Source organism: Salarias fasciatus, chromosome 15, assembly GCF_902148845.1.
Source record: "Salarias fasciatus chromosome 15, fSalaFa1.1, whole genome shotgun sequence".
Classification (NCBI taxonomy): Eukaryota; Metazoa; Chordata; class Actinopteri; order Blenniiformes; family Blenniidae; genus Salarias; species Salarias fasciatus.
The window spans coordinates 29,020,069-29,045,730 of NC_043759.1; the positions used below are offsets into that span (position 1 = coordinate 29,020,069).

General features: G+C 51.8%; 1 protein-coding gene across 2 annotated transcripts in view; it reads left to right on the forward strand.

Annotated features, from left to right (window-relative positions):
• Nucleotides 1–25,662, forward strand: part of bach2b (BACH transcriptional regulator 2b) — an 84,292-nt gene that overhangs the window by 25,444 nt on the left and 33,186 nt on the right. For both annotated transcript variants that reach the window (XM_030110045.1, XM_030110044.1), the window contains exon 2: nucleotides 22,374–22,628. In XM_030110045.1, coding sequence (XP_029965905.1) covers nucleotides 22,386–22,628 — 243 coding nt within the window. In that variant the 5' untranslated portion in view covers nucleotides 22,374–22,385. The remainder of the gene's footprint in view (nucleotides 1–22,373; nucleotides 22,629–25,662) is intronic.

Consider the following 25,662-nt stretch of genomic DNA (forward strand, 5'->3'; position numbering starts at 1 on the left):
CCAGGGGCCAGTTATCAGCTGTTTTCTGTTTGTCTTTGAGTTTGAAGATGTGTGGCTCGATCAGAGCAGATTCAGATGTCAGACGCTGTCACGCAGCGTGTCCCTGTGTGGTCCGGGTCCGGGTCCGGGCCCTGGTCCTGGTCCGTGTCTGGGTCCGGGTCCTGGTCCGGGTCTGGTCCTGGTCCGGGTCTGGTCCGGGTCCTGGTCCGGGCCCTGGTCCTGGTCTGGGTCTGGGTCCAGGTCCTGGTCCGGGTCTGGTCCTGGTTCGGGTCTGGTCCTGGTCCGGGTCCTGGTTCGGGTCTGGTCCTGGTCTTGGTCCGGGTCCAGGCCCTGGTCCGGGTCTGGGTCTGGGTCCGGGTCTGGTCCGGGTCCTGGTTCGGGTCTGGTCCTGGTCTTGGTCCGGGTCCAGGCCCTGGTCCGGGTCTGGGTCTGGGTCCGGGTCTGGTCCGGGTCCTGGTTCGGGTCTGGTCCTGGTCCGGGTCTGTTCTGGTCCTGGTCCGGGTCTGGTCCTGGTCCGGGTCCTGGTCCGGGTCCAGGCCCTGGTCCGGGTCCGGGTCCGGGTCTGGGAGAGGGTGTCAGTGGTGACGGTTGTGAAAGCAGCCTGCGGCTGCGGGGCAGCGGGGGGGAAATGGCAGCCGGCTCGTCATCAGGGGGCAGAGGAAGCGTCTGCAGCGTCGAGCCGGCCGCGCTCGGCGAGCGTGTTCTTTTTCCTGGGTGGAAACAGTGAGAGGAAGCAGGCCGGCCCACACCGCCGCCGCTGGGCTCGGTTTCAGAGTGTGTGTGGGGGCTGATTCACATTTTCCGCTCACTGTAAATCTCCTGCAGGTTCTCTGGGCGATCGGCTCGCTGTAGCTCGAAGCTGCGATCTGCTCCCTGGACGGAGGACCGTCGGTTTAGCTCCTGTCAGAATCTCAGCGGCGCTGATGGACGAGCCGTGAATCGACGGCCGATTGGAAGAAAGGCTGAAGGCGGGAGTGGGAGCGATGGGAGGGCGGGCCGGAGATCAGGCGGATCGATGGAGGGGAGCGGCGTGGCATCAAACATCCCAAAGTTCGGGATCAATAAAGCCACGCTCTACTCCCTCTCTCTATACTCTCTCTCTCTCTCTCTCTCTCTCTCTCTCTCTCTCTCTCTCTCTCTCCCTCGCTCTTGATTTTTCACAAACAGCAAAGATCCGTCTGAATTCCACTGCAGGCATCTCTGCTAAAGAATGAGCAAGAGCACTTGTTTCAGAGTCCATTGTCCTCATCTGGGGGCTGGACTGGACCTCCTGGTGGGCCTGGGGCCTTATGTTTGACACCACTGACCTGCACATCCATAGCTTCAGGGTGTTCAGGGATTCTTCGTATTGATTTTGAAGTTGGTCAGCTGATGGATCCTCTGCAGGCTCACGGTTAGTCTTCAGGTTGGACGAGGTTTTCCAGAGTCCTCCTCAGTCCTCCGGATCCTCCAGAGTCCTCCTCAGTCTTCCTCAGTCCTCCAGAGTGCCATCCTCTGGGTCCGGAGTCAGAAAAGCTCCAGTTTCTCTCCCAGCTGCAGGATTACAGCTGGAAAATGAGCCTGATCATTTTACTCCTGTCAGAGTTTTCAAACAGGCTTTCATGAAGAAAGAAGCTCCAGTTGGTTCTGAAATAACTCTGGCTTTACCTGAAAACACCAGCTGGTGAGGCTGGGATGAGTTCCTGAAAATCCAAAATACATGGGAGTTTGAAGGTTTCCCTTGTTTATTTCTGCATTATTGTGAGCTGCTGCCAGGAGCGTCTGCTCCGCGGAGCTGCGCTCACATCCGTCCATTCCTGAGCTTTCTGGGAGGACTGGGCTTCTGTTGAAGCAGATCAGTGTAACGAGCTGCTTCACCTTGACTGAAGGCTCCCGCCTGCCGACCTTCCAGCTGAGGAGGCCGCCGTCAGGCAGCCGAGCGCCGCTTTATCTGCTGCTTTGACTGCGACCAGAGCGATCCGGGCAGAAACCGTCTGCCGTGCTGTTTACGGATCCTGAGCGTGGCTGGAAGTGACTCAGAGATCCAGCCGCCGTCAAACACAAAGAGGAGAGCCGGTGAGCCCGCCGCCCTCCCCTCCGCCCGCCCCGCCCTCCTCGGAGCGGGGATGCCCGCCGTAACTGCTGGAGCTTTGAAGTGCCGCCGCGCCGCTAAGCCGCTCAGTCCAGCACTTAGCGTTAACAATGCGCGCGTCTTTCATCTGCACAGCCAATTAATTTGCGGTGAGGAGTAGAATTTCAAAGCAGCTCAGAGGGCTGCGATATTCTCCCGTTTCTCCGTTCTGCTGGGCGGCGGTGTCGCCTTACCGCCGGGCCGAGTCTGCGCTGGGCGTTTGAAGTGTGGACTGGAGCGAGGAGAGGCGAGGACGCTTCACACTGCAGAGGACGCATCTGGACGGAGCTGCATCCAGGCTGCTCCCTGCAGGAGGCCGGGCCGGGCCGGGCCGGGCCGGGCTGAGACGGGCCTCTGGACTGGCCGGGTCGAGCCGGGCCGGGCCTGGGGAGGCAGAGCCAGGCAGGACTCATTCATGCTGTTCTCTCATGTACTATCAGGCCTGTGGAACATTTAGTGACTCATCTCTGGCTTCCTCCTTCACTTATGACTCAGAAAAAGAGTTTCACAGCACAGTGTGTGTGTGTGTGTGTGTGTGTGTGTGTGTGTGTCAGAGATCAGGATTCTGCACACTAACAACAAAGGCTTCAGTTCCAGACCCTGATGGAGACGGGTGCACAGTTCTCCTCAGTTCTCCTTGTGTTCAGGGCTGGATGGTTCCCTCCTGGATCTTCCTGGACCCTCATCCTTTGTCCAAGCCTTCTCCACTAGCTCCTTTTATTCAACACCAAACAGCATCAATTGCTTGTAATTTGACACCAGCTTCACTTGTGGTTCTGGCTCGCGGGGAAACCTGTGACACCTGATTCCCGTTCATCTTGCAGCATCTCTTGCTTGTGATTTGACACCAGCGCAGTCGTCTTTTTCACTTCCTGCGGAGCTCAGTCACATGACTCCATGTTGAGAAATGTGATGTGCCTGTAATTTCACACCAGCATCTTTTCACAGTAGCCACAATGCTGCGGTTAAATATTAATAGAAATCCCCTAAAAATCAATCTGTGGTGTTAAACAGTGAGCAGTAGCATGGGCTGCCTGTAATTTGACACCAACATCATCCTATCATCATCGTAGCTGTAGTCCAAGAACCAGATGGACGGCGTGCTGAAGGAAGTCGGACTTCCACCTCGACTCCACACCGCGGCAGATAAAACGATGCTGATGTCAAACGACAGTCACTTGATGCTTCCAGCTGCTGTTTGTTGTCTTTTGACTCACGCAGTCACTCCCTGCAAAGACGGAAGCTGTTTAACGCAGCAGACAGTGAGGCTGATGTCAAACTACCACCGTGGCTGCTGCCTGCTGACAGTCGCAGTATTTTAACGACGGGGGAGAATAAAGAGCTGTCCAGGATCAAGAGGAGGCTTTTTAACTCCACTTTCAAATACTCCCCGTTTCCCTGAAGTCCAGTGGCTCCTGTCTGAGTCCCACCAGGTCCGGCTGAGTCCGGCTGAGTCCGGCTGAGTCCGGCTGGGGGACGGTGTGGACCCGCTGGTCTCCTGCTGGAGACGTCCTCATCAGGGAGACACACCGCTCCCTCATGGCTGCAGAAACCTGTGTGGTCCTGCCGCTGCTCTGTTTCTGTGGGAATGGGAACGTGAAATAGAGTCCGAGCCCCCCCCCCCCCCCCCCCCCCCCCACTGCCGCTGCCGCTGCCTCCACCTCCAGTGAGTAAGAATGGGAGGAGACGCATGTCCTGCGTTAACCCCGGAGCTGTGTGAGCTGTTTACGAGCCTCCTCTGAGGCCCCGGTGCACTGTCCCAGCCCCCCTCCCACCCACACCCCCACCCCCACACCACCCCCGACCCCCTCCCCCCGACCCCCTCCCTGCTCCGCACAGCTTACTGTTCAGAAGAGTGAAAACACAAATAAACAAAACGTTACACAGCCTCTCTGCTCCTCAAGTCCCGGAGCACAAACAGAGGCTGGAGAGCCGATCAGAGCAGAGGACCTCTGGGGGGGGGGGGGGGGGGGGGGGGCAGCTGGAGTCCGGGCTCACCGGCAGGTGACAGGAGAGAGGAGAGCCAGCCGGGTCGGTACCGGGACTCCTCAGACTCCACCTCTACAGGAAGCACCTCATCACGGCTGAATTTCTTTTGCTTCCTCTCTCCGTTGCAGCAGCAGGCTGCGTCCAGCCACAAGCAGGATGCATTCAGTGGAAATCCAGCCGCTCTGCTCGCCAATGCAAGCCCCCACATACAGGTCTGAGCTGGTAGCTCCTGTGTGTGGCGTAGTTTTCCCCAATGCATCTGTTCCAGATCCGTAACTCTGAGTGAGGGGTTATCTCCAGGGGGCGGGGTTATCTCCAGGGGGCGGGGCTATCTTCCCTTCATGATGTCATCGAGGGAAAATCTCTGAATCGTCAGTTTGAACACACATTAACTTAAAAGTGGATCAAGTGAGGAAATGACAGGCTAGAGCCTCGTCCACTGACTGCAGAGACAGTTTACTGTAGGGAAACCATTATAAGGCGAATTTTGTACAATATGGAACCTTTAAGGTTGACTTAAGGTGCTTGAGGTGAAGAAGAAATGCACGTGCAGGGGCTGATCCGTGGATTTAGGTTGCTCTTGTTTGTTTTGTGCAGGTGTGTGGGAGTCTGGTTCATCTGGCTGAACAGGCTCAGAGTGAAAGCGACAGGATGCTAATGCTAACACTGCATGGACACACAAATGTAGTGTTATAGAATATCTCAAGAACATTTTGGCTAATTTTGGAGAGACAAAGGGTGTAAGATCTTCGTTATCTTTTATCAAAGCTCATTTTTAATTAAAGACTATTTTTGGACATCAGGAAATGAATAAAAGTTTAATTGTTTACTTAAATGTGCTGAATGCAGTGGAGTAACAGTCGTTGACTGGATGTTTTTAAACTGCAGCGTTTCCTCTGCGCCTGACGGAATGTCAGGTATTCCACGGACCCCAGGCTCTTGTCCTGAAGCCGGTCCGGTTCCCGTGAAGCCGTCTTGTCAGCATGACGTCAGAAGGCAGATATTTCGGCGGGAGGGGAAGCCAGCGTGTGAGCAGCGGAGAGGCTGCTGCGGCGAGGTGGCGAGCCTCCACGCCTCGGCCGTCCTGATCACGGCTCCACACAGGCAGAAAATGAGCCTGTCTGCTCAGAGGAGGCCGGATGACGTTCAGCGGCCGAGGCAGGCGTGTGCATCCACGGGGTTATTGAGCTCCTGCGGCGGCGAGTCGATGGCCGGCTTTACATTAGAACGTATCGAGCTCGGGGGGCCGGGGGACGAGTGGGGGTGGAGGGCGGCGGGGGCGGCCGGCCGGGCCTGAATACCGGCTCGTGACACGTGGAACAGCGGCCATTCATCACCTCGAGGAAAATAAATCACCTGCTATCACGCGAGCCGTGGATCTCATCTCTCGGCGGTGCCGACGGTTCAGCCAGGCTGTGCGTCACTGAAACACCCGTTTCTGATGAAATCCCCCTCCTACATACGAGCATAACCACGGTGGTGAGCGTCCTGGAAAGGCCCCGAGTCCCGCAGCAAGGCTGAAATCTACTGACGGTCTCACTTTTCAGCTTCTGCTCATGATGGGAATGTAAAGGGCAGAGGTAATGACAGATCAGACGTGACCCCGGCGTGCATGAAGCTTTTTATGTTTATTTTCGTCATCTGGCCAGTCTGGGCCATTATAAATCCATTGAAGGATTAGGGGGCTAAAAATAGCCTCCTACGACGGGGACTTAGCGCGCAGTCCAAACCATAAACAAACAAATGGCAGTTTCTGGGCGGCCTTGTCTGCCAGCGTTTCAGGGAGTAATTTGTGGTGTGCAGAGAGGCTGACCTCGGTCAGGAAGCAGCGGCGGGATAAAGGAGAGCCATTTAGCCCCATTTGGAGCTTAAGAGCGGCCTCTCGCCGCCGCCTCCGCGGCCTGGCAGCTGCTCGGCCGCAGACCGGCCACCACCATCAAGACGCTCCGGCAGAGATGTGCATCAATCATGCCTTCCAAGAACTGCGCGCCACTAAAAGCGTCCCCCGTCCTCCCCGCAGACCGGCGTCCAGCGTGTCATTTCAGCCGTCTCTCCTCTGCAAATAGCAGCGCTAACGTCTGGCTGGCCAGCTGCGTCCTCCGCCTGCTGGCCGGACGGCGTCCGCCCCGCTCCCCAACACGTGAAAGTGACAGTGAGGTGGACTCTGACACTGTGGCGGCTTTACTTTAAAAACCCAGGAACACTTGCACATCGGCGAACGCAGCCGCCGTTGTGGTGGCGGAGATGTCCGCAGCCATCAGCAGATCCTGGCTGCGATATGGGCGCCAGCGTTTATCTGCAGGAGGCGCTGACAGATGGAGATATGAACGCTGGCTTCGGCGTGCCGCTCTGGGCCAGCATGACACTGACCAATGGCGGTATCTGCTCCCACGAGCTGCTGAGTCACGGCTGCAGGTTTTCGCTTCACGTCCGTCCTTAAACTCAGCAAAAACACCTCTGGTGTGTGTGTTGGTCTAATGAAGGACGGCGAGGATCCATACGTGTTGACAGCCTATAGATATGCTCTCAGCTGATTATTGGATCAGTCATTTCCAGCCATGATGGAAAAATCAATCCCACACGGCTCACACAGATGCAGTTCACACTATATAGCCCCCCCCCCCCCCCCACCACCCCCACCCCCACCCCCACCGAGTGACTCGTCACAAAAACACTGCTGCTCTGCTCCTTGAACTTGTTGGGATTCAGCGTTTTAATCGGGAGACGGATCAATAGTCCCGGAGATAAACGTCGATCTGTGCAGCGAGTGAGCGCTCAGCATGACGCTGCAGAAGGAGCGCTTTGTCTCACACACACTCACACACACACACACACACACACACACACACTCACACGCTGTTCAAACCAGAGCCCAAACACATGTGAATCCAGTGAGAAGGAGTCTTCTGGCAGAGCCGCTCCGCTGCTCCGGATGTTGTGCTGAGGAGGTGAGGCCCAGCAGGTTGTTGTTGTTGTTTGTAATCTGCTCCGCCTCCTCAAACCTCTGACAGAGCGTTGGCAGCAGCAGCAGATCCTCAATATTTCCACTGAGAGGCGGGGGTCTGATCAATAGCAGCGCTTTCTCTTCTCGGGTTGAGTCATCCTGACCTGAAAAGCCACCAAACCGCACCGTGCTGCGTCTGCGCCACTCGAAACCGTAACCTTTCAGCCGGCGAGGCCCTCGGGAGCCTGACGCAGCGCCACTTCTCCGGCCGACATATGACACACTCTCCGTCCTTCTCCGTCCTTGTCCGTCCTTGTCCGTCCTTGTCCGCGGCTCGTCCAGCCGCCGGGTCCTGCTCCGCGGCGTCTCGCTCCCGTTCGGAGCTTCCTGCTCCGGACTCGCTGTAATCAGCTGACTGCCGTCTGAAGCTCGCAGTGTGTGATTCAGAAAGCCGGGCCTCGGCAGACGCTGTGAAATGAGCACAGCGGTTACAGAAACCACCGATACATGTCAGGGTGTGAAGAGCAAGAAAGATGCTGAGGAATGACAACGGCGAGCAACTTCAGAGATCAGGCCGAGAGGTTTCGTCTCTCACACACTTTCTCTGATCCACAAAAAATCCTATTTCATCTGCACCGGTGTGAAGAACGGCACCGCAGAGTGAAATCCTCTCCACATCTCGCTGCAGTAGTGTCTCTGCAGGTGGAGCTGGCAGCGAGGAGGTCTGAAACGCCTGTCTGTTCACGAGAGTCCAGAGAGACGGAAAGAAAAGCACAGAGCAGGACGTCCATCCCCCACAATGCACTGAGAGAGCAAGGCAGCTTTTATAGAAACTCATGGAAACACACCAGCAGACGCATATTTTAGGGCGACCGCTGTGTTGAGGTCTCACTGCAAAGATCCAACAGCAGCATCTCAACATCCCGCGGCCCAGAAGGCCGCTCTTCACACAGGGAGGGGTTCTCAGCGCCAGGCGGCGGCGAGGCGGGACTGAGGGACCGACCTGCAACAGCGCAGCTCTGGCTCGTATGAGTGGAGCTGTGTGTGTGTGTGTGTGTGTGTGTGTGTGTGTGTGCAGGCAGTATTTTCACCCTCACATCACTTCCAGAATTAGCTGAGCCTCCCTCTGCGGGCCGGCTGCCCCGGTTTGGCCGTTCTGCGGCCGGGTACTGTCCACAGATCAGGTTGCAGCCTCAGTGCGGCCACGGCGGCTCGGCAGACCTGTCCAGGGCCATCCTCCTGACCGAGGGTGACCACACGTCCTCTTTTCCCCGGACATGTCCTCTTTTTACGTCCTATCCGGGGCGTCCGGGCGGGTTTTTTAAATTCAAGGAAATGTCCGGGCTTCACTGTTTCTCAGAGCACGTCAACGTAAACTGACCGGCGCTTTGCACACAGTACTGTGATACTTTGTTGTGCGACGTCATTACCGAGAGGCGTCTTGTGAGGCGATCTGTGCCGCGCGCTCTCACACACACACACACACACACAAACACACACACACACACACACACACACACACACACAGCAGAGAAGACGGTGCTGTTCAGACAGCGGAGCGCTTCTTCTTCTTCTGTGGTGTTTAACGGCGGATGGCACCATTTCAACAGGCGCATTAGCGCCCCCTGCCGCTATAGAGTGGGATCAGAGAACTATCTAAATTCTATTAACCCCGTTAATACAAGGCATGAGATCAATGCATTCCGACTGTTTACAACACTGTTGATGGAGAACTGATGAATTCCTTCTCTACTTAATTCGACAGTGGAGCAGGAAAAGCCAAAGCTTCAGAGCAGCTTCTCAGATGAACTGCAAAAAAATTTCCAACGTACCGAGATGAAAAATAGAATGTAGAAGAGAAGCAGGATGAAGAAAAAAAATGTAAAAGTCTATATCTTTTTTGTTTGTTAAGTTAGTGTTTTGGTGAGACTCTTATATTCTTCTATCTTATTACAGTTATTAAGAAATATATTGTTGAAGCTGGATTTTCTAACAGAAGAGTTCATATTTAGAACATTATTTAATATTTTTAAAGAGTCTAAGAGAGCTATTATTTTGTAACAAGTGTTTACATTTCATTTTATTTTCATTTTATTCATTTTATTTTGTTAATGTTCATTTGTTGGTGTCTAGCCCCCCCCCCCCATCCCGGTCCTCCTTTTTGAAATTCAAAATATGGTCACCCTATCCTCACCTGTCCCAGTGTCTCACACCAAGCTCCCAGCACAGCCTGGCCAAGTCCAGAACCTCAGTTCGGACTGTAACGGACGGCTGAGCTGGAAACAAGCCTGCAACAGCTGCTCATCCACCCAGCATCCGCCTCAAAGCTGCTCATGTAACTTTTATTGACATCAAAACAGCTTCAGCCATGAGGAGACCACGTCTGAATGATCAGATGTTGGCCTCAGATTGAGTTTAGTGCAGCAGCAGGAGGTTTACACTCATCGCTCTCTGGTGCACACTTCTGCAGGTATTATCAGAGCCGTACCCACACACACACACACACACACACACACACTCACACGTTAGCTGGTTGAAGATGTGGGTGCTGCATCTCTGTGTCAACTCTTTCCTGTGGGGAAACTTTCCGCTCGCCTAGTTTATTTCCACAAAGCCTGTGACGAGGTTCAGCGTCATGTGACAGTGACTGCTGAGTTCACCCTGAACTGGGCTGTTCTGGACGAAGCGCCTCCTTCCTCCTCCTCGTTAACGCGCCAGCCCGCCTTGCTCCGCCGTCCCGGTCCCCTCCCGACCCCTCCTGACCCCTCCTGACCCCTCCTGACCCCTCACGCCGTTCACCCTGACACAGCTTGTTATTTGCCTTCCTGTGGGTTCAGCTGCAGGAGGAGAATCAGAATCCTGTTTGATTTCAGCAGTTCTTCAGCTGCAATTCATCAAACCGTAAGGTCATGATCAGGGGTGTTCAACCTGCGGTTCTGGAGCCACGTGTGGCACTTCAGTCCCTCTGTAGCGGCTCCATGAAGCCTTCACCACATGATATATAAATAAACATTTTAGCTTATTTTTAAATTATTATGCGATTCCTCATTCTTGGTTAAAAACTAGTGCTGTCAATTTTAATCGCGATTAATAAATTGGGGTCTGCCAATTGGGTCAAAGAAAAGAACTAGAGGACAGCAGTGTTTTTTCCTGACATTGGGACTGATTTATGAGGATTAGATTCTTCATTGCAATTAATCTCAACTTTAAAAAATTTAATTGTTGAAAGTTCTCCATGAATTAATCACAATTAATTGCGATCAATGTGATTAAAACTGACAGCACTATTAAAAACGGATTCAAAAAAGGTTCAAGTAGAATTGGAAAAACAGCAACAAACCACAAGAAATGGAGGGAAAAAAATGAAAGAACAGCTTAAAAAACCTGAAATATCTACAATTTCTAGCATAAAAAAATGAAATATGTCAGGAAGAAAAGGCATACAAACTGTTTAAAAAGAGGTCAAATGGATAAAACAGCTAAAATTTCAAAACTGTCAACAAAAAAAAAAGCTTGAAAAGAAGTTCAGTGTAATTAAATGTTCACCTTTGTGAACGGAGGTTTAAGCTTCAAGAATGCATCAGAAGATCTAGTTTTGTTTGTTCATCAAAACCAAGAATGAATCTTCCTGAGCTGCATTCTTCTCATTTAAAGGTTAAATGTTCTTTATGGCTCCAGAACTACTGGACTCGACGGACAGTCACCAAAACGGCTCTTTCGGTCATTAAAGGTTGCAGAACCCTGATCCTGATCGTTTGAAATGTGGTGCTCTGAAGCGAGGTCTGGGGGGGCGGGGGGGGGTAGGACCTGGGCTCATCTCCCTCCACAGGATTCATGCTGTTTGTTAAAATAATCTGCTCGCCTGGTGTTCGAACCACATTCAGCAAGCCGGTCTCTTCTCTGTTCGACATTATAAAGTCTGTTGATCAACGTAACTTCAGGAAGAAGCAATGAAGTATTCATATGAGGACTGATGTTAATGAACCAGTGTTGAAGCGTCCAGTGCGGGCTGTTATTCACCTCATTACCGCTGCTGTAGTTGTAGTTGTTGTAGTCATTGTTGTTGTTATTGTCACTGTTGTCATTGCAGTCGTTGTTGTTGACGTTGCTGTCATTGTTGCTGCCATTGTTTTTTTGTTGTCGTTGTTATTTTTGTAATTGTCGTTGTTGCGGTTGTCATTGCTGCTGTTGTTGTGGTTGCGGTTGTTGTTGTTGGCTGTTTGTCCTCACTGTAATGTTGTGTTGGATCAGAGACAGGGTCTTTCCTCGGGGGAGGGGCTCCGGTGGACAGACGCCGGGGTTTGACGCCAACAGGACAGTGAAATGTTGTCATTGTGACGCAGTGAATGAATCTCGGGAGGAAGCAGGCGCGTTTTAAGTTTACTGGGCAGGAAATGTCGTCGGTTTGGCTGAAGCAGAGTACATTTCTAATCTAATCACTTCATGAAATTAAGTTTTTAGCTGGAAAGTCTACTCTTGGCTGATGATTGATCTGATTTCCTGAAAGTGGAGGAACCCTGTGTCAGTGTGAATGATCCAGGTCTGGTCCAGGCTCGGTCTGCGTCTGGGCTCCGGCTGAAGGTCCAGCAGTGCGTGCTTTCTCTCTGAATCCATGCTGTCTCAGTTTAAAGTTCGTCTGAGTCACGCTGAGGCGACGCTAACTGATGTGAAGACAGTTGTAAACGAAGTGAGAAGGTTTGAGGGATGTTTGTTCTGGGATGCGTGTGGGAAGAGATGAAACGAGGACAGGCGAGTCCGGGGATCATGTGGAGAACAGAGACGCTGCTCAGCTCCGCTCCAGACATTTGAAGCAGCAGGCCCGGGTCTATAGATAACTCCCAGTGTTTCTATCACATGTGCAGCGTGTTACCATATAAGACAGCAATATGACTCACCCCGCTCGCTGACCTACTATGTGGGAAGTCATGATTCATGCAAGCTGCATTTAAGCTGGCAGGGCCCAAAAATACTCCGGCAGGCATGCCATCACACAAACACATACACAGCCATCACACACACTCGCACATACCTCAGTTGCTCAGTCATACTCACCACCCACAGACACTGATAGGCTCAGAGGCTGTCGGGAACGTACGGCCAGAGACGCTCCGAAGTCGTCAGAGCGAAGACTGGAATAACAAGATGAGCGGATCCGCGCCGAGGCCGTTCTGAGGTAACGCCCGCCGACCGGCAGCAGACACTTCACCTCCTCACTCTTTCTGGGAGACGCAACCAGACAGGAAACAAGCGCAACAGGCAGCGACAAGGCTTTCATCCACGCTGATGGCTCCTGGACGGCAGAGCCATGTTTCATTCTGCTCATTCAGCATGTAGCTCCCGGACACGCTGCTTTTTGTTGGGCTTCTTTGAAGTGAGAAGGTTATTTAAGACCAATTAGTCAGCTAATAATAGCTTCCTGAATGCTTTGTGATGTGACACCACAATGTAGACGAGGTTTCGAACACCAGACTAAACATCTCTGTATGCTGATGATGCAGTGCTTTTTATCCTCCTCTGTATTTACAACCACACAGAACAAAACCGTCCTTGTTTCAGCTCTAACACCATCAAAGAAGTCCTCAAGCCACCATGCTGCCCAGAACAGGAGTCATATGAGCTCAGTGGCACCGCTGGATGTGTTTCTGCCTCCTGAAGGCTTTAAACTGACATCCCAACATTTAACCTGCTGGTGACCCAACTGTCTGCTGAATATGAGTCACTGTAGATGTTCAGCAAGTGTGAACTCAGATGGTTAATTGTAAGGCGTATGACACATGGTGTAAAGTTATGTATGGACACGTACATGTAATGATTGACAGTAATGTGGTGTATTTTAACAATATAATATAATATATTCAATATGCTAAGGTCTTCAAACACCTTTTATAATTATTTAAAATGGGTGAGACTTGAAAACATTTTAAGGAGTCATAAAAAAGTTAGATTTAAAATAATACTTAGTTTTTTTTATTTGTTTGTTTTTTGCTCATTGGAAATGGGATTTTCAGTACATAAAGCACTTTATTAACTACTAGTACTACTACTACTACTACTACTACTAACAATAATAATAATAATAAAATGTTGCTGTCATTATTATTATATTATCAACATGTTAATTAATATTAATATAGTATTGTTGTCGGCATTGTTGTGGTTGTTGTTGCTGTGGTTGTTGTTGTGGTTGATTTTAGTGGTTGTGGTTGGTTATAGTGGTTGTTGTTGTGGTTGTTGTGGTTCTTGTTGTTGCGGTTGATTTTAGCGGTTGTTGCTGTGATTTTTGTCAGTTATAGTGGTTGTTGTGGTTGTTGCTGTTGTGTTTGTTGTTGTTGTGTTTGTTGTTGTTGTGGTTGTTGTTGCTGTGGTTGTTGTTGCTGTGGTTGTTGTTGCAGTTGATTTTAGCAGTTGTTGCTGTGATTTTTGTCAGTTATAGTGGTTGTTGTGGTTGTTGCTATTGTGTTTGTTGTTGTTGTGGTTGTTGTTGTGGTTGTGGTTGGTTATAGTGGTTGTCGTTGTGGTTGTTGCTGTTGTGTTTGTTGTTGTTGTGGTTGTTGTTGTGGTTGGTTACAGTGGTTGTTGCAGTAATCCTGAGGCTGGATGTAATTGCATGCGGCGCTTGAGCTTCATCACGTGGTTTTCAGGCTGCTGCCTTCACAGACGCAGCATGAACACATTAGCATGGCCGGAGGGCCGGACCGGATCACACACTCCACAAAATCTGTGCAAACCTGCTGCAAATCTGCACGTCCAGCTGGCAGCACCAGTTCTTTCTGCGCTGAGAACCTGGGAACGAATCCAGCTGTGAACATCAAATGCAGCTGTGGATGACGCCTCAGAAGAGGTGCAGTCATTGTTCATGTGCCCAGTTAGCCCCAAAACACAGGTATGTGTGTGTGCCCATACACACATCAGGAAGGCATGAAGCACGTGGCTCTACGCAGTGAGGGACAGGTTCTTCCATTCAGGATGTTTGTTTGTTTAGGATGATCTAAAGCTGGCAGAACGTCAGAACTCGGCGGGGAGTAATGTTCATGACATCCATTCACATGAGTTTGATGTCAACGTGCACGTTCTCCGTCTCTTCTGGGTCTTTGGGTTTCAGCTCTCAGATGTTCCTCCTGTCCTGGCAGTGTGGTGAAGCTGCAGGCCCTCCTTGGTAACGAGCTTCTGAGCGTTAAGTCCAGCTGTCTCGAGGTTCTGCAGCTGCAGCTCATTGTTTCTTTTAAGAGCTGAATCCAGGAAGTGGTTTGAGTATTGATCAGTGTGGTGGAGGGTCTGTGCCTGGACCGCTCCGCTCCCCTCATGCTGCTCTGGTGTTAATTCGGCCGCACACAGAAGCGGGTCTGTGCTTTTGGTTGGTTTCAGTGTCGATCAGGAAGGAACGCCTGGAGACGCTGCAGCTTGGAGCCACCTGTAACCCCAGCCACTGGCGGCTTGGCCACGTGGAGGGCTTTCTAAAACCCAGGACCGCATTCCTGCAGGCCAGCTGAATGTGCTGCGTGAACAGCCCGTCTGTGTGGAGCGCTCCTCTTCAGAAATTGATGCAGTGTTGCCTTTGCTCAGTCCCAGCCAGCCGATCGAAGTGCAGGGAGACAGTATTGATTTCTTGGTGGAGCGAAAAGCACTCAATCTATTTGTAGATTTACTTGAGCATAATGACTGCAGCCTCAGCCTGAGATGACTCTGAATCTGCCAAGGCTCTTTCTTTGCATTGTTACGATGAAAGCCCTGACTGTCACCTTAAAGTCAGCCGTACTTATAAATCTTTCACACTCTAGAATATCTCAGCGAGTGTTGGAATAGTGCAGAGAGACTTGTCAAACTGGAGCGTTGATGTGATCAGAAGGGCTCTCAGTATTCCTGCACGCTCTTCACTGTGTAATCAGCAGAACCCGGCGAGTCTCAGACGTGGCCGTCCCGCATACATTATCTCAGGATCGATATCAGCAACCCCGTGACCTTCTGCTGAAGCTCATCAGCGGCGTGGACGGCGAGGCGTCTCAGAGGAAGACGCTCTGCGGTCGGAGTGGAAAACCCAAAAAGCTGGTTGGCCTCAGCTCATCCTCTGACCTTTAGGGGAGGCATCCACCTCCTCGCTCCTCCGTCTTCATGCAGGATGAGGAAACTCTTGAAAGATCTGCAGATCTTTCAGATTAGGATCACTCACCTGAGGCTGCGCTGTGTGAAGACGGCGGGGGTTTCCAGAGCTCTGAACATAAATACTGCCAATGGTTTGATGTGTAGATCAAACTCTAAACGGCTTTTCATGTGTGTATCGTATGAGCTGACCGAACCCGTGTGATTTCCTAGATGCTAGCTGAATGGTCAGCCGTGCTCATAAACATGCAGATCAGTCTGGCCGTACAGCCGGGGTGGGGGGGGGTGGGGTTGTCTCCACCCCGAGTCCTCGTGTTTTCTAGTAAACTGCTGATGACTCTGTTGTTGTTGTGTTTTCTGGTGAGTATCAGCTTTCAGCACCAGAAAGAACCTCTCTGTTGGAGGTTATTTAAGCGTTAATACGACGCTCCCGCTTTTCAATCCCAGTCTTTGTCTGCTTCACCACAAGCTGCAGATAAGAATCTAATCAGCTTCTGTTAGGTGACTCCTCTCAGAACTGAGACACTTCTGTTTTTGTCTTGATGTCAAAGTGCTTTTATCACTTTTCTATTTTTTTGCAGTTGTGTTACGAGTCCCAGAGGTCAGAGGTCAGACAGACGTGTCCTCTGACGTTACAACAGTGATAAATATTTGTGAAGAAAGCAGAAGAGTCAGAGCCGCAGGTTTTCCATGATCAATACAGCCCTGCTCCCCGGTGGGAGGGTGCTGGGGGCCGTAACAGCCGGGACTCCGTTCACGTTCGTCCTTCTCATTAGCATTTTCTATCGGAGCCCCGGCAGAGTCATTCTGGCTTCATCAGTCCGACTCCGCCTGATAATCCCCCTGCCAGGTTCGCGGTGCACCATTAGTGTTTCTGATGAGCTCTGCAGTCTGCAGCTCGGTTCAGGATGTTACAGGACGGAGGACGGCTGCCTGCAGACACCATTCTCCACCAGGAGAGGGACAACGATCAGGACTCGTACTGAGTACTAAGTACTGAGCTCTCTGCAGCGGCTGGCCGCAGCTCAGCTCACAAAAGTGTCCGGTTCCCTCCTTCCTGAATGCTCCCGTCGTCTCATGAACTCTTTCTCCAGGATTTTACACGTCTGTGCTGGATGATGAAAGACATGCTGTTGGCAGCAGAAATCACGTCCCACAGCTCCAGGCTGAGCTCAGACCTGACAGCCGTCCTCTACCCCTTCGCTTCATGGACTCCCTCTTCAGTCCCTTATTAGAAAAATATATACTGTTGCCCTAAATATCACAATAATCAAGAGTCTTTTCTCAGTACTGCTCATCATTCCAGAAACTGGCTCATGGTTTTCTTTAATGTGTGCAAATCTAATTTTGACAACCCTTTAAATGTTTCCTGGACCCCAAGTCAGGAACCACTGGTCTTGGACCACAGTCGTACTGCCCCCCTTGAGTTACAGAGATGATTCTCTATATTGGGATGGGCCGTCTACTCAGCATGGTTGTGACAAAATACATCTGCACCCCGTGGCTCCTGCTAATAAACAAGATTAGTCTGAACTGCTGCTGCTGCGGTCTAATAGCATTATCCACAGCGGCGGCGGCGTGGGAGGGAAGCGGCGTGAACACTGTGTCACTGTGCAGAATGAGAGGACTGCAGCCCCTCTGAGGAGGAACGTGGCTTTAACTGGAATTATCAAACAAAAACCCCCGGACATGAACGAGACTGCACATGTCTCTGTGTGCAGTGATGAGGGTGAGGATGAGGATGATGATGGTGGTGGGGATGAAGCTGTCTGGGTGAGCGATGGCGGCTGACTCCCACTGTACGGTTCAACAGCCAGAGATGTGCTGCAGATCAACAGGCCGAATGAAAACAAGCAGAAGCTTTTTCCACCATCGTCTGTTTAACAGCAGATCATTTATTTGTTCTTATGACGGGTTTCAGATCCTCCATGAAACTCTGGACTTCTCCTTACCTTCACTGAGCTTCTGTCTGCTGTTCTGGCGTTTACACTGACGTTTATTCTCATAGAGACATGTTGGTCCCCAGCGGACGGCTGTCTGTGAAGCTTTATCAATATATTTCCAAATCGCCGGCCCCGGGGCCCGGGGCCTTTCCGTATGGAGTTTGCATGGTCTCCCTGTGTGTGTGTGGGATCCGTCCGTCTGTACATACATATCGGGTTAATTGGTGACCCTGAAGTGCCGCTGGGTGTGAATGTGAGAGTGCATGGTTGTTGTCATGTCTTCTTCGGTGGTTTTTAACTTGTTTATTTAATTATCAGCACAGTGGCTGAAACTGGGTTTGAGGAAGGAAAACTCCAGACAGGTCCAGCCACCTTCAAAAGAAGAAGTGTGTGTGCCGTGACCCGCAGGACGCTGAGCGCCGCAGCAGGCTCCAGAGGTTGTGTCTGGAGCATAAGGCTTTGGAGGCACTGCATAGTAAACATACTGGAAAGGCCTTCAGTATGAGGAAACAGCAGGGTGAACAGCATTACCCAGAATGCAGTGCTTCTGATGCGTTTATCAGGCCTGTGCTGCAGCTGATGGTGTGTCGTCGTGGACGGGCTCCTCGGAGGAATGTCTCACAGTTATGTAAGAGCAGTGGAACGGCTGACAGGAGCGACCGGCCCGCCCCCTCTTCCTCCCAGCCCCGCCCCCTCTGGGCCAATGGGGGGGCTCGAACCCAGACTGACTCACGATATGCAGACTAACCTGACCTGCAACGGGACTTTAGTTTTCTGAGGAGCGTCTTCGCCGACCTCTCATGACAGCTGCAGGAGGGTGAAAGTGATGTGACCCGCCCCAGAGGGGCTCGGCTTGTTTCCATGGCGATAATCACTGGTGAAAAACAAACTGAACAAGACGGGAGCATGTTGCTGAACTAGTGCTTCGGGTGTGTGTGTGTGTGTGTGTGTGTGTGTGTGTGAGAGGAAATGGTGTGACAGTGAGCCTGTGGAAACATTTGCGGAGCTGCTAGTGAAACACTCAGCTTCATCTCCTCACAGCTTGAAGCGCTGCTGTTCGCGCTGAAACACTCCAGCAGTCACACAGTCAGACAACACAACGCTCAGTTTACTGCTCTGGTCATGGACTCATGGGTACTGAAAGACATTCATCAAACCAAAAAAAGGCAAACCTTTAACTTCTCCAGAGCCCAGCTGTGTTGATGAGGACCAGGAAGCAGGATCACATCACACCAGGTTTAGACTTTCAGGATCAGTGTTAAGGGTCTTTTAGTGGTTCTGAAAGTTCTTCTGAGCTGGCAGGTGTGATCTCATCTTGTGCAGCATGGCGTCCCCTCCGGTCCTCTGGAACCGGTCCCACCGTTCATATGAGAGACTGCTTTCCGGCACTACACACCACGTTTATGGTTCCTTTAACAGCCGGAGAGCCTGAGGACTGCAGAGAACATTCATGTTTTCAAAGGTTTTTTTAAAAAATCTTTGAACTAATATCCCCTTCTTACCAGTTCTAGGATTTCTATCCATTCATTTTGTATTATTTGATATGGGGGAAGGGAGGGTGGTTCTCACTCTGCCTTTATCTTGTTTTACCCTAACACACTCTGTGCTGTAAATGCAAGACCAGCCACGTGGTCATAATGTTGTGGCTGACGACACATGAAGCTCCAGGAGCTGGACGGATGGCGGCTGCGCTGAGTGCAGGGTGTAATGACCTGCAGCTTCTTCTGGTGCGCCTGGTGTGCGGTACGGTGTGTGGGCTGCTGCTGCCTCCCTCTAAGAGGGGCTCGCCGCTCGCCGCTCGCCGCTCGCCGCTCGCCGCGCCTCTAATTGCCGTAATGGAGGAGCGCAACGCTAACGGGTCTCCGGACGCATTAGTCTGAAGAGAGCTGCCGTCACCGAGTGACCAGGGAGGCAACACTCTTCTGCTTCCATCAGCACTTTCAGAGTTCCTCCACAACCAGCTATTTTGTGGTGTGTGTGTGTGTGTGTGTGTGTGTGTGTGTATGTGTGTATGTGTGTGTGTGTGTGTGTGTGTGTGTGTGTGTGTGTGTGTGTGTGTGTGTGTGTGTCTTCCTTGCGTTTTCCCTCCGCTGCAGTGAACCATCTGAAATTCCAGTGAAGCGAGCGAGCATTCCAGATTCCAGGGCTGGAATAGCATGTTTAGATTGCTCTGAACCTCACAACCACATCTGGAAACATTATTCTTGGAGGACGGGTCATTATCCTGGGAAACCGACTGAGAAATGTTTGGTGGAAATAAGTAAACTGTACAACAAGAGCGGAGCAGACAGGAGTCCGGCAGCCGCGGTCCCCGCTCGCCCCGCTCGCCCCGCTCGCCCCGCTCTGTCTCCGATACGACCGGGACGCCTCTCAGCTCCAGCCCAACGAGGGCTCCACACTGCTGAGTCATTTCCATGTCGCTCTCATCCACAGTAGCTAAATCGGAGCCAGTCGCGGCGTTTGGAGGGTGACGAGCCACGTCGTGCCGCTGGTGGTTGCCGGGCTTGGCTTCCTCATCGTCTCGTCTGTCAATGCCTTCCAGATGTTCAGGAACCGTCAGACCGGAGAAGCTGTGTGAGGTTATTGTCTGTGAACATGTGGCACGGCTGAGAGAAGCAGCCCAAGCACCAGAGGTTGTTAGCGATGGTCTGAGGCTGGAGGCGGCATGTGGCCGTCAGAGGAAGATGGCGGAGTCTTTCTGGACGATGCTCTCTCAGCAGCACGGTATGAATGATATAAAAAAAAAAAACTGTTTTCTGTCAACCAACTGACGTTAATCATCTGAGTTTAAAAGCATCTGTTTGTACCGTGAGGAAATGCCAGATATTCCTGGAACGGGTCATCAGTAGAGGAAAAACTAACGTTTTCCCTGAGAAGCCCCTGGACATTTCAGCTGAAGTGTAGCGCGTGGATTCTCGATGCTGAGGCGAGGTGGAGCGGCTCGCTCTGGAGGACGCACCGTCACCCGTCCACTCACGGACTCTCTGCTTGGTCAGGTGGTCTCCATGCTGCCCGTCTTCAGGTTGTGTTTGTTAGATCTACATGACTTTGTGGCAGCAGTCAGACTCTGGGAGTCCAGGTTTGAAGAGATGGTTCAGACCTTTGTGCTCATTTCAGGTTGAAGATCGGTACTTTCAGCCAGCTCTGATGTTCATCCAGTCATTTTTCACCCGAGGCTTGGCTAAGCCCTTTAAGCTGGTGTCTTTCCTGGAGATTCGGTGTCTTGGACTGGATGCAGATGTCTGGTGTGAGATCGACGCACGCTGAAGCTGCAGCTCCTCTGGGCTGACGCCATGAAACCAAGAAACCAAGAAACCAAGAAACCGTCCAGCTAATTGAATCCTCCGTGACGTACTCTACTGGATTATAATCCAGACTCAGCTAGCATCACGATCACTGTCCACTGCGTCAGCTTGGACTTCCTGTCTGAAAACAGGCTGGAATAACTGTTTGTGAGAGGATGTGAGGTGAGCTCTGCACTGCCGGGAAGGCCACACGGCTTTCTGCCTGCATTTCTCACCCCTTCCTTTTCTATTTACACTGAGAGCAAAGCTCCATTTTCAGGAGCCGGGAGCTCGTCCTGCTTGACCTGCTCCGACCTGCTCGGTTCCACACCGCTCCCGACGCCCCGCCACTCTGATGAGGGGCAACGCCACCGCCACCCAGACGCAGGAAGCAGCTTCTGTCATGGCGAGAAGTCCGAGCAGCTCTTCCTCATTTATCGCAGCACTTCTGCTCTCGATGGAGCGAGTCAGCGAGCGCCGCCTTCGGTCCGCTTGGCTCTTTGAGCATTATTAACACAAGGAAGTGTTTTTTTTTTTTCCTTTAAATTTCTTGCAAAACGTGCATCAAAATAGCCGTGAAAATTCACTGAGCCAGCATTTCCTCCCACAGCCAGTGAGTCAGGAGCTCAGCGGCCTGTTCACCAGCATTCTGGACATTTTCTGTCCGATCATAAGGAGGCAGGACCCAGAGAGGCCCCCGCATGTCTGATGGTTGAAGTTTGTGCTGTGGTGACGGGACAGAGCGGGCTCGTGCCACGGCGTCCTGTAATGACACGGTGTAGGTGGAGGGTCTGGACTCTGGACAGCTTCAATCATTCAGCTCAACCTTAAACACACATATAGCGGAGAGCCGCCCTGGCACAGGCGGCGCTTGATAGAAAGGCTCTTTGAGTGTGAGAGTGTGTGTGTGTGTGTGTGTGTGTGTGTGTGTGTGTGTTGTGGGGTCTTTGGCAGGAGGAGCCGCTCCATGGGGCCACATGCTGCTGCGTTCCCAGATCCCAGCCTCTCGGGGCGTCAGCGCCGCCCAGGAGCTGGAACACTCGCTGCATTCGGAGCTCCTGACTGTTCGACCCGTTGAGAGCAGACTGATGAGCGCTCAGCTGTCCCGTCCTTACACAGGTTCTAATGACGTCTGCTCTCGGGTTGATGGCCCTCATCGGCAGACTGTGAAATGATTTCCTCGCAGTATCAAGTCATGGCTTCAGGTAGCGCGTGTCGCAGATGTCGGCCTGCTCACTTCCTCTTCATGGCCTCTTTACTCGGTGCTGGTGAATAAAATCTGGCCCACTTCCTCGTGCGGGCTGTTTGTGCACTTCATTAAAAGTGCCGCTCTACTGGTTGAAACTGTGTTAGACGGCCAGCTTTGCTTTGCAGTGGTCAGTGACGCACAAGTCCTCCTGGTGTTCCAGCGCTGTCCTGAAATCGACCCTCAGTCTCGTCGTTCGGCTGTTTTTGCTTTTGAAACGTTAGCAGACCATAAATCCTCATAGTTCCTCAAACCTCTCATAGATTAAAGCAAAGTTGTAATGTTGGGCCATACCTCCTGTCTTCTTGAAACAGTCGTCGTGATTCGGTCAGCTCTTGTTAGCAGAAACAGCCTTGAAGCTGGTGCTAAATAACAGACAGTTCAGAGGAGGGCCACCATGTGGATCGAGACGATGGAACCAGATGTCTTCCTCGTGGCGGAGTTAGACCAGCAGGACTTTGTTCTGCTAAGAGTTGGAGACAGAATCACAGAGAGGGACGGACTGTCAATCCGCTCATGTCAAACTCATGTCACAACATCCATGTTTTGTTTCTTCTTGCTTCAGAAGCCTGCTTAGATCCATGTACATGTTTAGGAAGCGCGGCTAGCCTTCCTGCAGCCGGCTGCCTGGGGCGGGGGCGGGGGTGGGGGGGGGGGGGGGGGGAGGGGGAGGGGGCGGCGGTTATGTCAGCCCCGCGGTATGCGCTCCGGCCGGGCCCGGCTGTAAGCTGACCCCCCTCTGTTGTGTTTCTATTTCCAGGGCGTGAGCGGAATGTCCGTGGATGAGAAGCCTGAAGCCCCCATGTACGTGTATGAGTCGACGGTTCATTGTACCAATATCCTCCTCTGCCTCAACGACCAGCGGAAGCAGGATATCCTGTGCGATGTGACTGTCCTGGTGGAGGGCAAGGAGTTCCGAGGGCACCGGGCCGTGCTGGCCGCCTGCAGCGAGTACTTCCTCCAGGCGCTGGTGGGCCAGGCGGAGAATGGCCTGGTCGTCAGCCTTCCTGAAGAGGTAGGTGCAGCAGTCCTGTGGAGGGTGACTTCAGGTCAGCGAGGGGGAAACGCTGCAGGAAGTGTTACCAAACAGGGCCCTTCCACCAGCCCCCCCACGGGCAGAAACACTGACTGGCAGGAGGAGTTCGCTCTGAGGAGTCTGCCAGTCCGGACCATGCCTTCACTTTTAGAGAGGAAAAACCAAGAGCATCAGTCCGTACTGAAATGGCTTTTTCACACGTGTGGAGACAAAGAAGTACTAGAAAGTACAACTATAAACTCAGATTCTGCCTGAAAAGGTCCACAGAGACACAAAGCCTCCCATGATGAATCTTCAATTCAACCTCGAAACCTTTCATAAGACGTCACCAAAAATCAAACTGACTCTCGTTATCAGACTGAATACATGCAAAGACATGATTAAATGGTGTAAAACGCTGAGAGCAGGGCCTGACAGCATCTTCACAAATAAAACCTCAATCTCACCAGCAGATCATCCAAACCTCATACATAAAACCACATATTCCTCAGAAAAAATATCAAGAATAGATTCCAAAGATTTTGAGGAAACTTGGAGAGGAAAGTGGGAACAGAGGATAATCACAGGTCCGTCTGTAAAGCGTGAATCAGCGAGCAGAGGATTCAGTCTTTTTCCTTCAAAGTGTCCAGAGGTGGTGAGACGACGAGTCTCTTCACAGGAACCAACACACTTCCACTGCAGGTTACAAATCAACATTTAGAAGACGTTTAAATGAAGAATTCTGTGTTTTCTTCCCACCAGCTGTTCACAGTGATCTCAGAAGAAGAGCAGAGCACGGAGCCGGATCAAGGCCGTTAGCCTGAGCAGGTTTTCGTTTGAGGCTGTGAGTGAGTGTTGGAGGGTTTGTCACTAAAGCGATGTCTCCGGCGCTCTCCGGGTCTTTTCAGGCCACTTTCTGCTGCGTTGATCAGAATCCTCTGCAGCTCTGATGGTTCTAGATTCTGGCGCCGTTCTCCTGCAGGTTCTCCTCGCCGTGTTTTAATTTGATCTGGTGCTCGCAGCCGAAGGTGTGACCAATGAGCATCACTGAGCCGCCAGAGCTGCGACTGCTAATTAGCACCTGTCAGGCTCCGCCGGCGACGCCGAGTCCCGGCTGGCGAGATTACCGTCGGTTCAGCGACACCCCCCACCCCCCCGCTCACCTCAGCTCTCACGCTGTCGCTTTAAACTGCTGCCCCCCTCCCCCTCCCCCCTCCCCCTCCACCCGTATTGATGTCACACAGACATATTCCAACATACATGTGCGGCGGTAGAAAGTGGGACACATCCCGCATGTGCGGCGCAGCGCCGGCTCCACGCCGGGGCCGGCGAGCGTTAATAAAGCGGCGCCTGTCAAACAACTTTGTCACCGCGCTCGTTGAAAAGGAGAGTCTCCGTCAGATGGCCGTCTCATGTCAAATGAGCTTTTTTTCCCCGTCTTTATTTTCCCTGCACTCCTTAACTCAAAGAGCGACTGGCGGGAAGGGCTGGCGGCGCTGGAAGCAGCCTGCCTTTCATTCAGCGGCGGCGCCATGAATAATGCATGAGGCGCCGTGTGTTTCAGGTGTGAGATGGAGTGTGGAAACCAGCATCTCGCCCTGACTGTCTCTTTAATGTGCCGGTGAGACGGAGGTACTCCCACCCAGCCCCCCTTTGTCCACACTTGACATATTTTTATCTTTTCTAATTCAGAGGAAATTTCCTTTATTCCCTCACATTAATCAAGCCTACATGAATCTGTGGCAGTTTAACGCCACTCCCGCTGCAGCGGCGTTCTGAGGTGGGCTGCTGCTGTAGTGTGGCTGTGAGCGCTATCGGCCCGACTTACTGAGATCCTGCATGAATCCAGTTAAACTGCATATTAACACAATCTGCTTTTAGTCGCACAAGTTTCTGAAGTGATCTCCTGAGAACTGGTTTAGTTTGGCGCGCCTGGCAGAGTCTTGACGAGAGTACGATCAGCTGGATCTGAGGGGCTCGGCACCTCGCAGCTTCACAGCTCATCAGTCTGCATTTGTGAAAAGAAGAAGGAGAGTCTTGGAGGATGTGTGAAGAAGTCAGAATTCAGGTGTGATGATCCAGCAGCTCAGTAACATCCTGCAGCTCTTTATCAGACGCGCTGAAAACAAGGATAAACAGACGGAGGCGTGACGCTACCGGCTCCCCGCACTGCTTCATACTCACACAGGAAAACACACTCGATGGACGGTGTGTGTGTGTGTGTGTGTGTGTGTGTGTGTGTGTGTGTGTGTGTGTGTGTGTGGTGGTGGTGGTGGTGGTGCTGGGGGGTCAGGGGAAGGGGCTGGTTTAGATGATCTGTAGGACTGAGGAGGCAGTCAGGTTCTTCCAAACCACATGAAGACCCGTGGAGACGTCCTGTGACTGCAGACTGTACTGCGTTGGGCTCTTTGGACAGACTCTTTAACTGATGTCTCTAAAGGAAACGCTGCTGGAGGCAGAGGCTCTGAACTAAACACCTCAGTTCAGTATTCTAGACCTGCGGTCCAGTGTTTCTGTCAGTGTGAGAACAGGTACCGTCCTGCACTGAGGGCCTTGTTTTTAAGGATTTTTATTTCGATTAAAATGGATTTGATTCTGTCAAAATGAGGAAACAATGCATTCAAACATCTATTGTTTTGTTATTACAGAGGCTTTCCTGAAGTGCAAAGTGTTGTAATGTGGCTGTTCTAGTACAGAAAGACCACTGGGAGCATGCCAGTGCAGTGTGGGTCGGGTTTACTCAGATCCTTTACGATGTGTGCTAATCTGCACACTCACACTAATACTGCACTTCAGCTTTGTTTTTTTTCAGGTGATCAACTAAGAATACCAGAATGAGAGCCATCACCGCAGCGTTCAGATGCAGAGTTTGCATCAGGTCCTGTTTACACGCTGCGATCTGCTGGGATGGCTTGTTTGGTACTGTTTAGTGGAGGAAGCACAAAACGAAATGTGTTACCATGGACTTGGACATGTTGGAAGAGGAAGTGATCAAACAGTGTTACAGCAAAAACAAGCAGAGTTTATCAAAAGA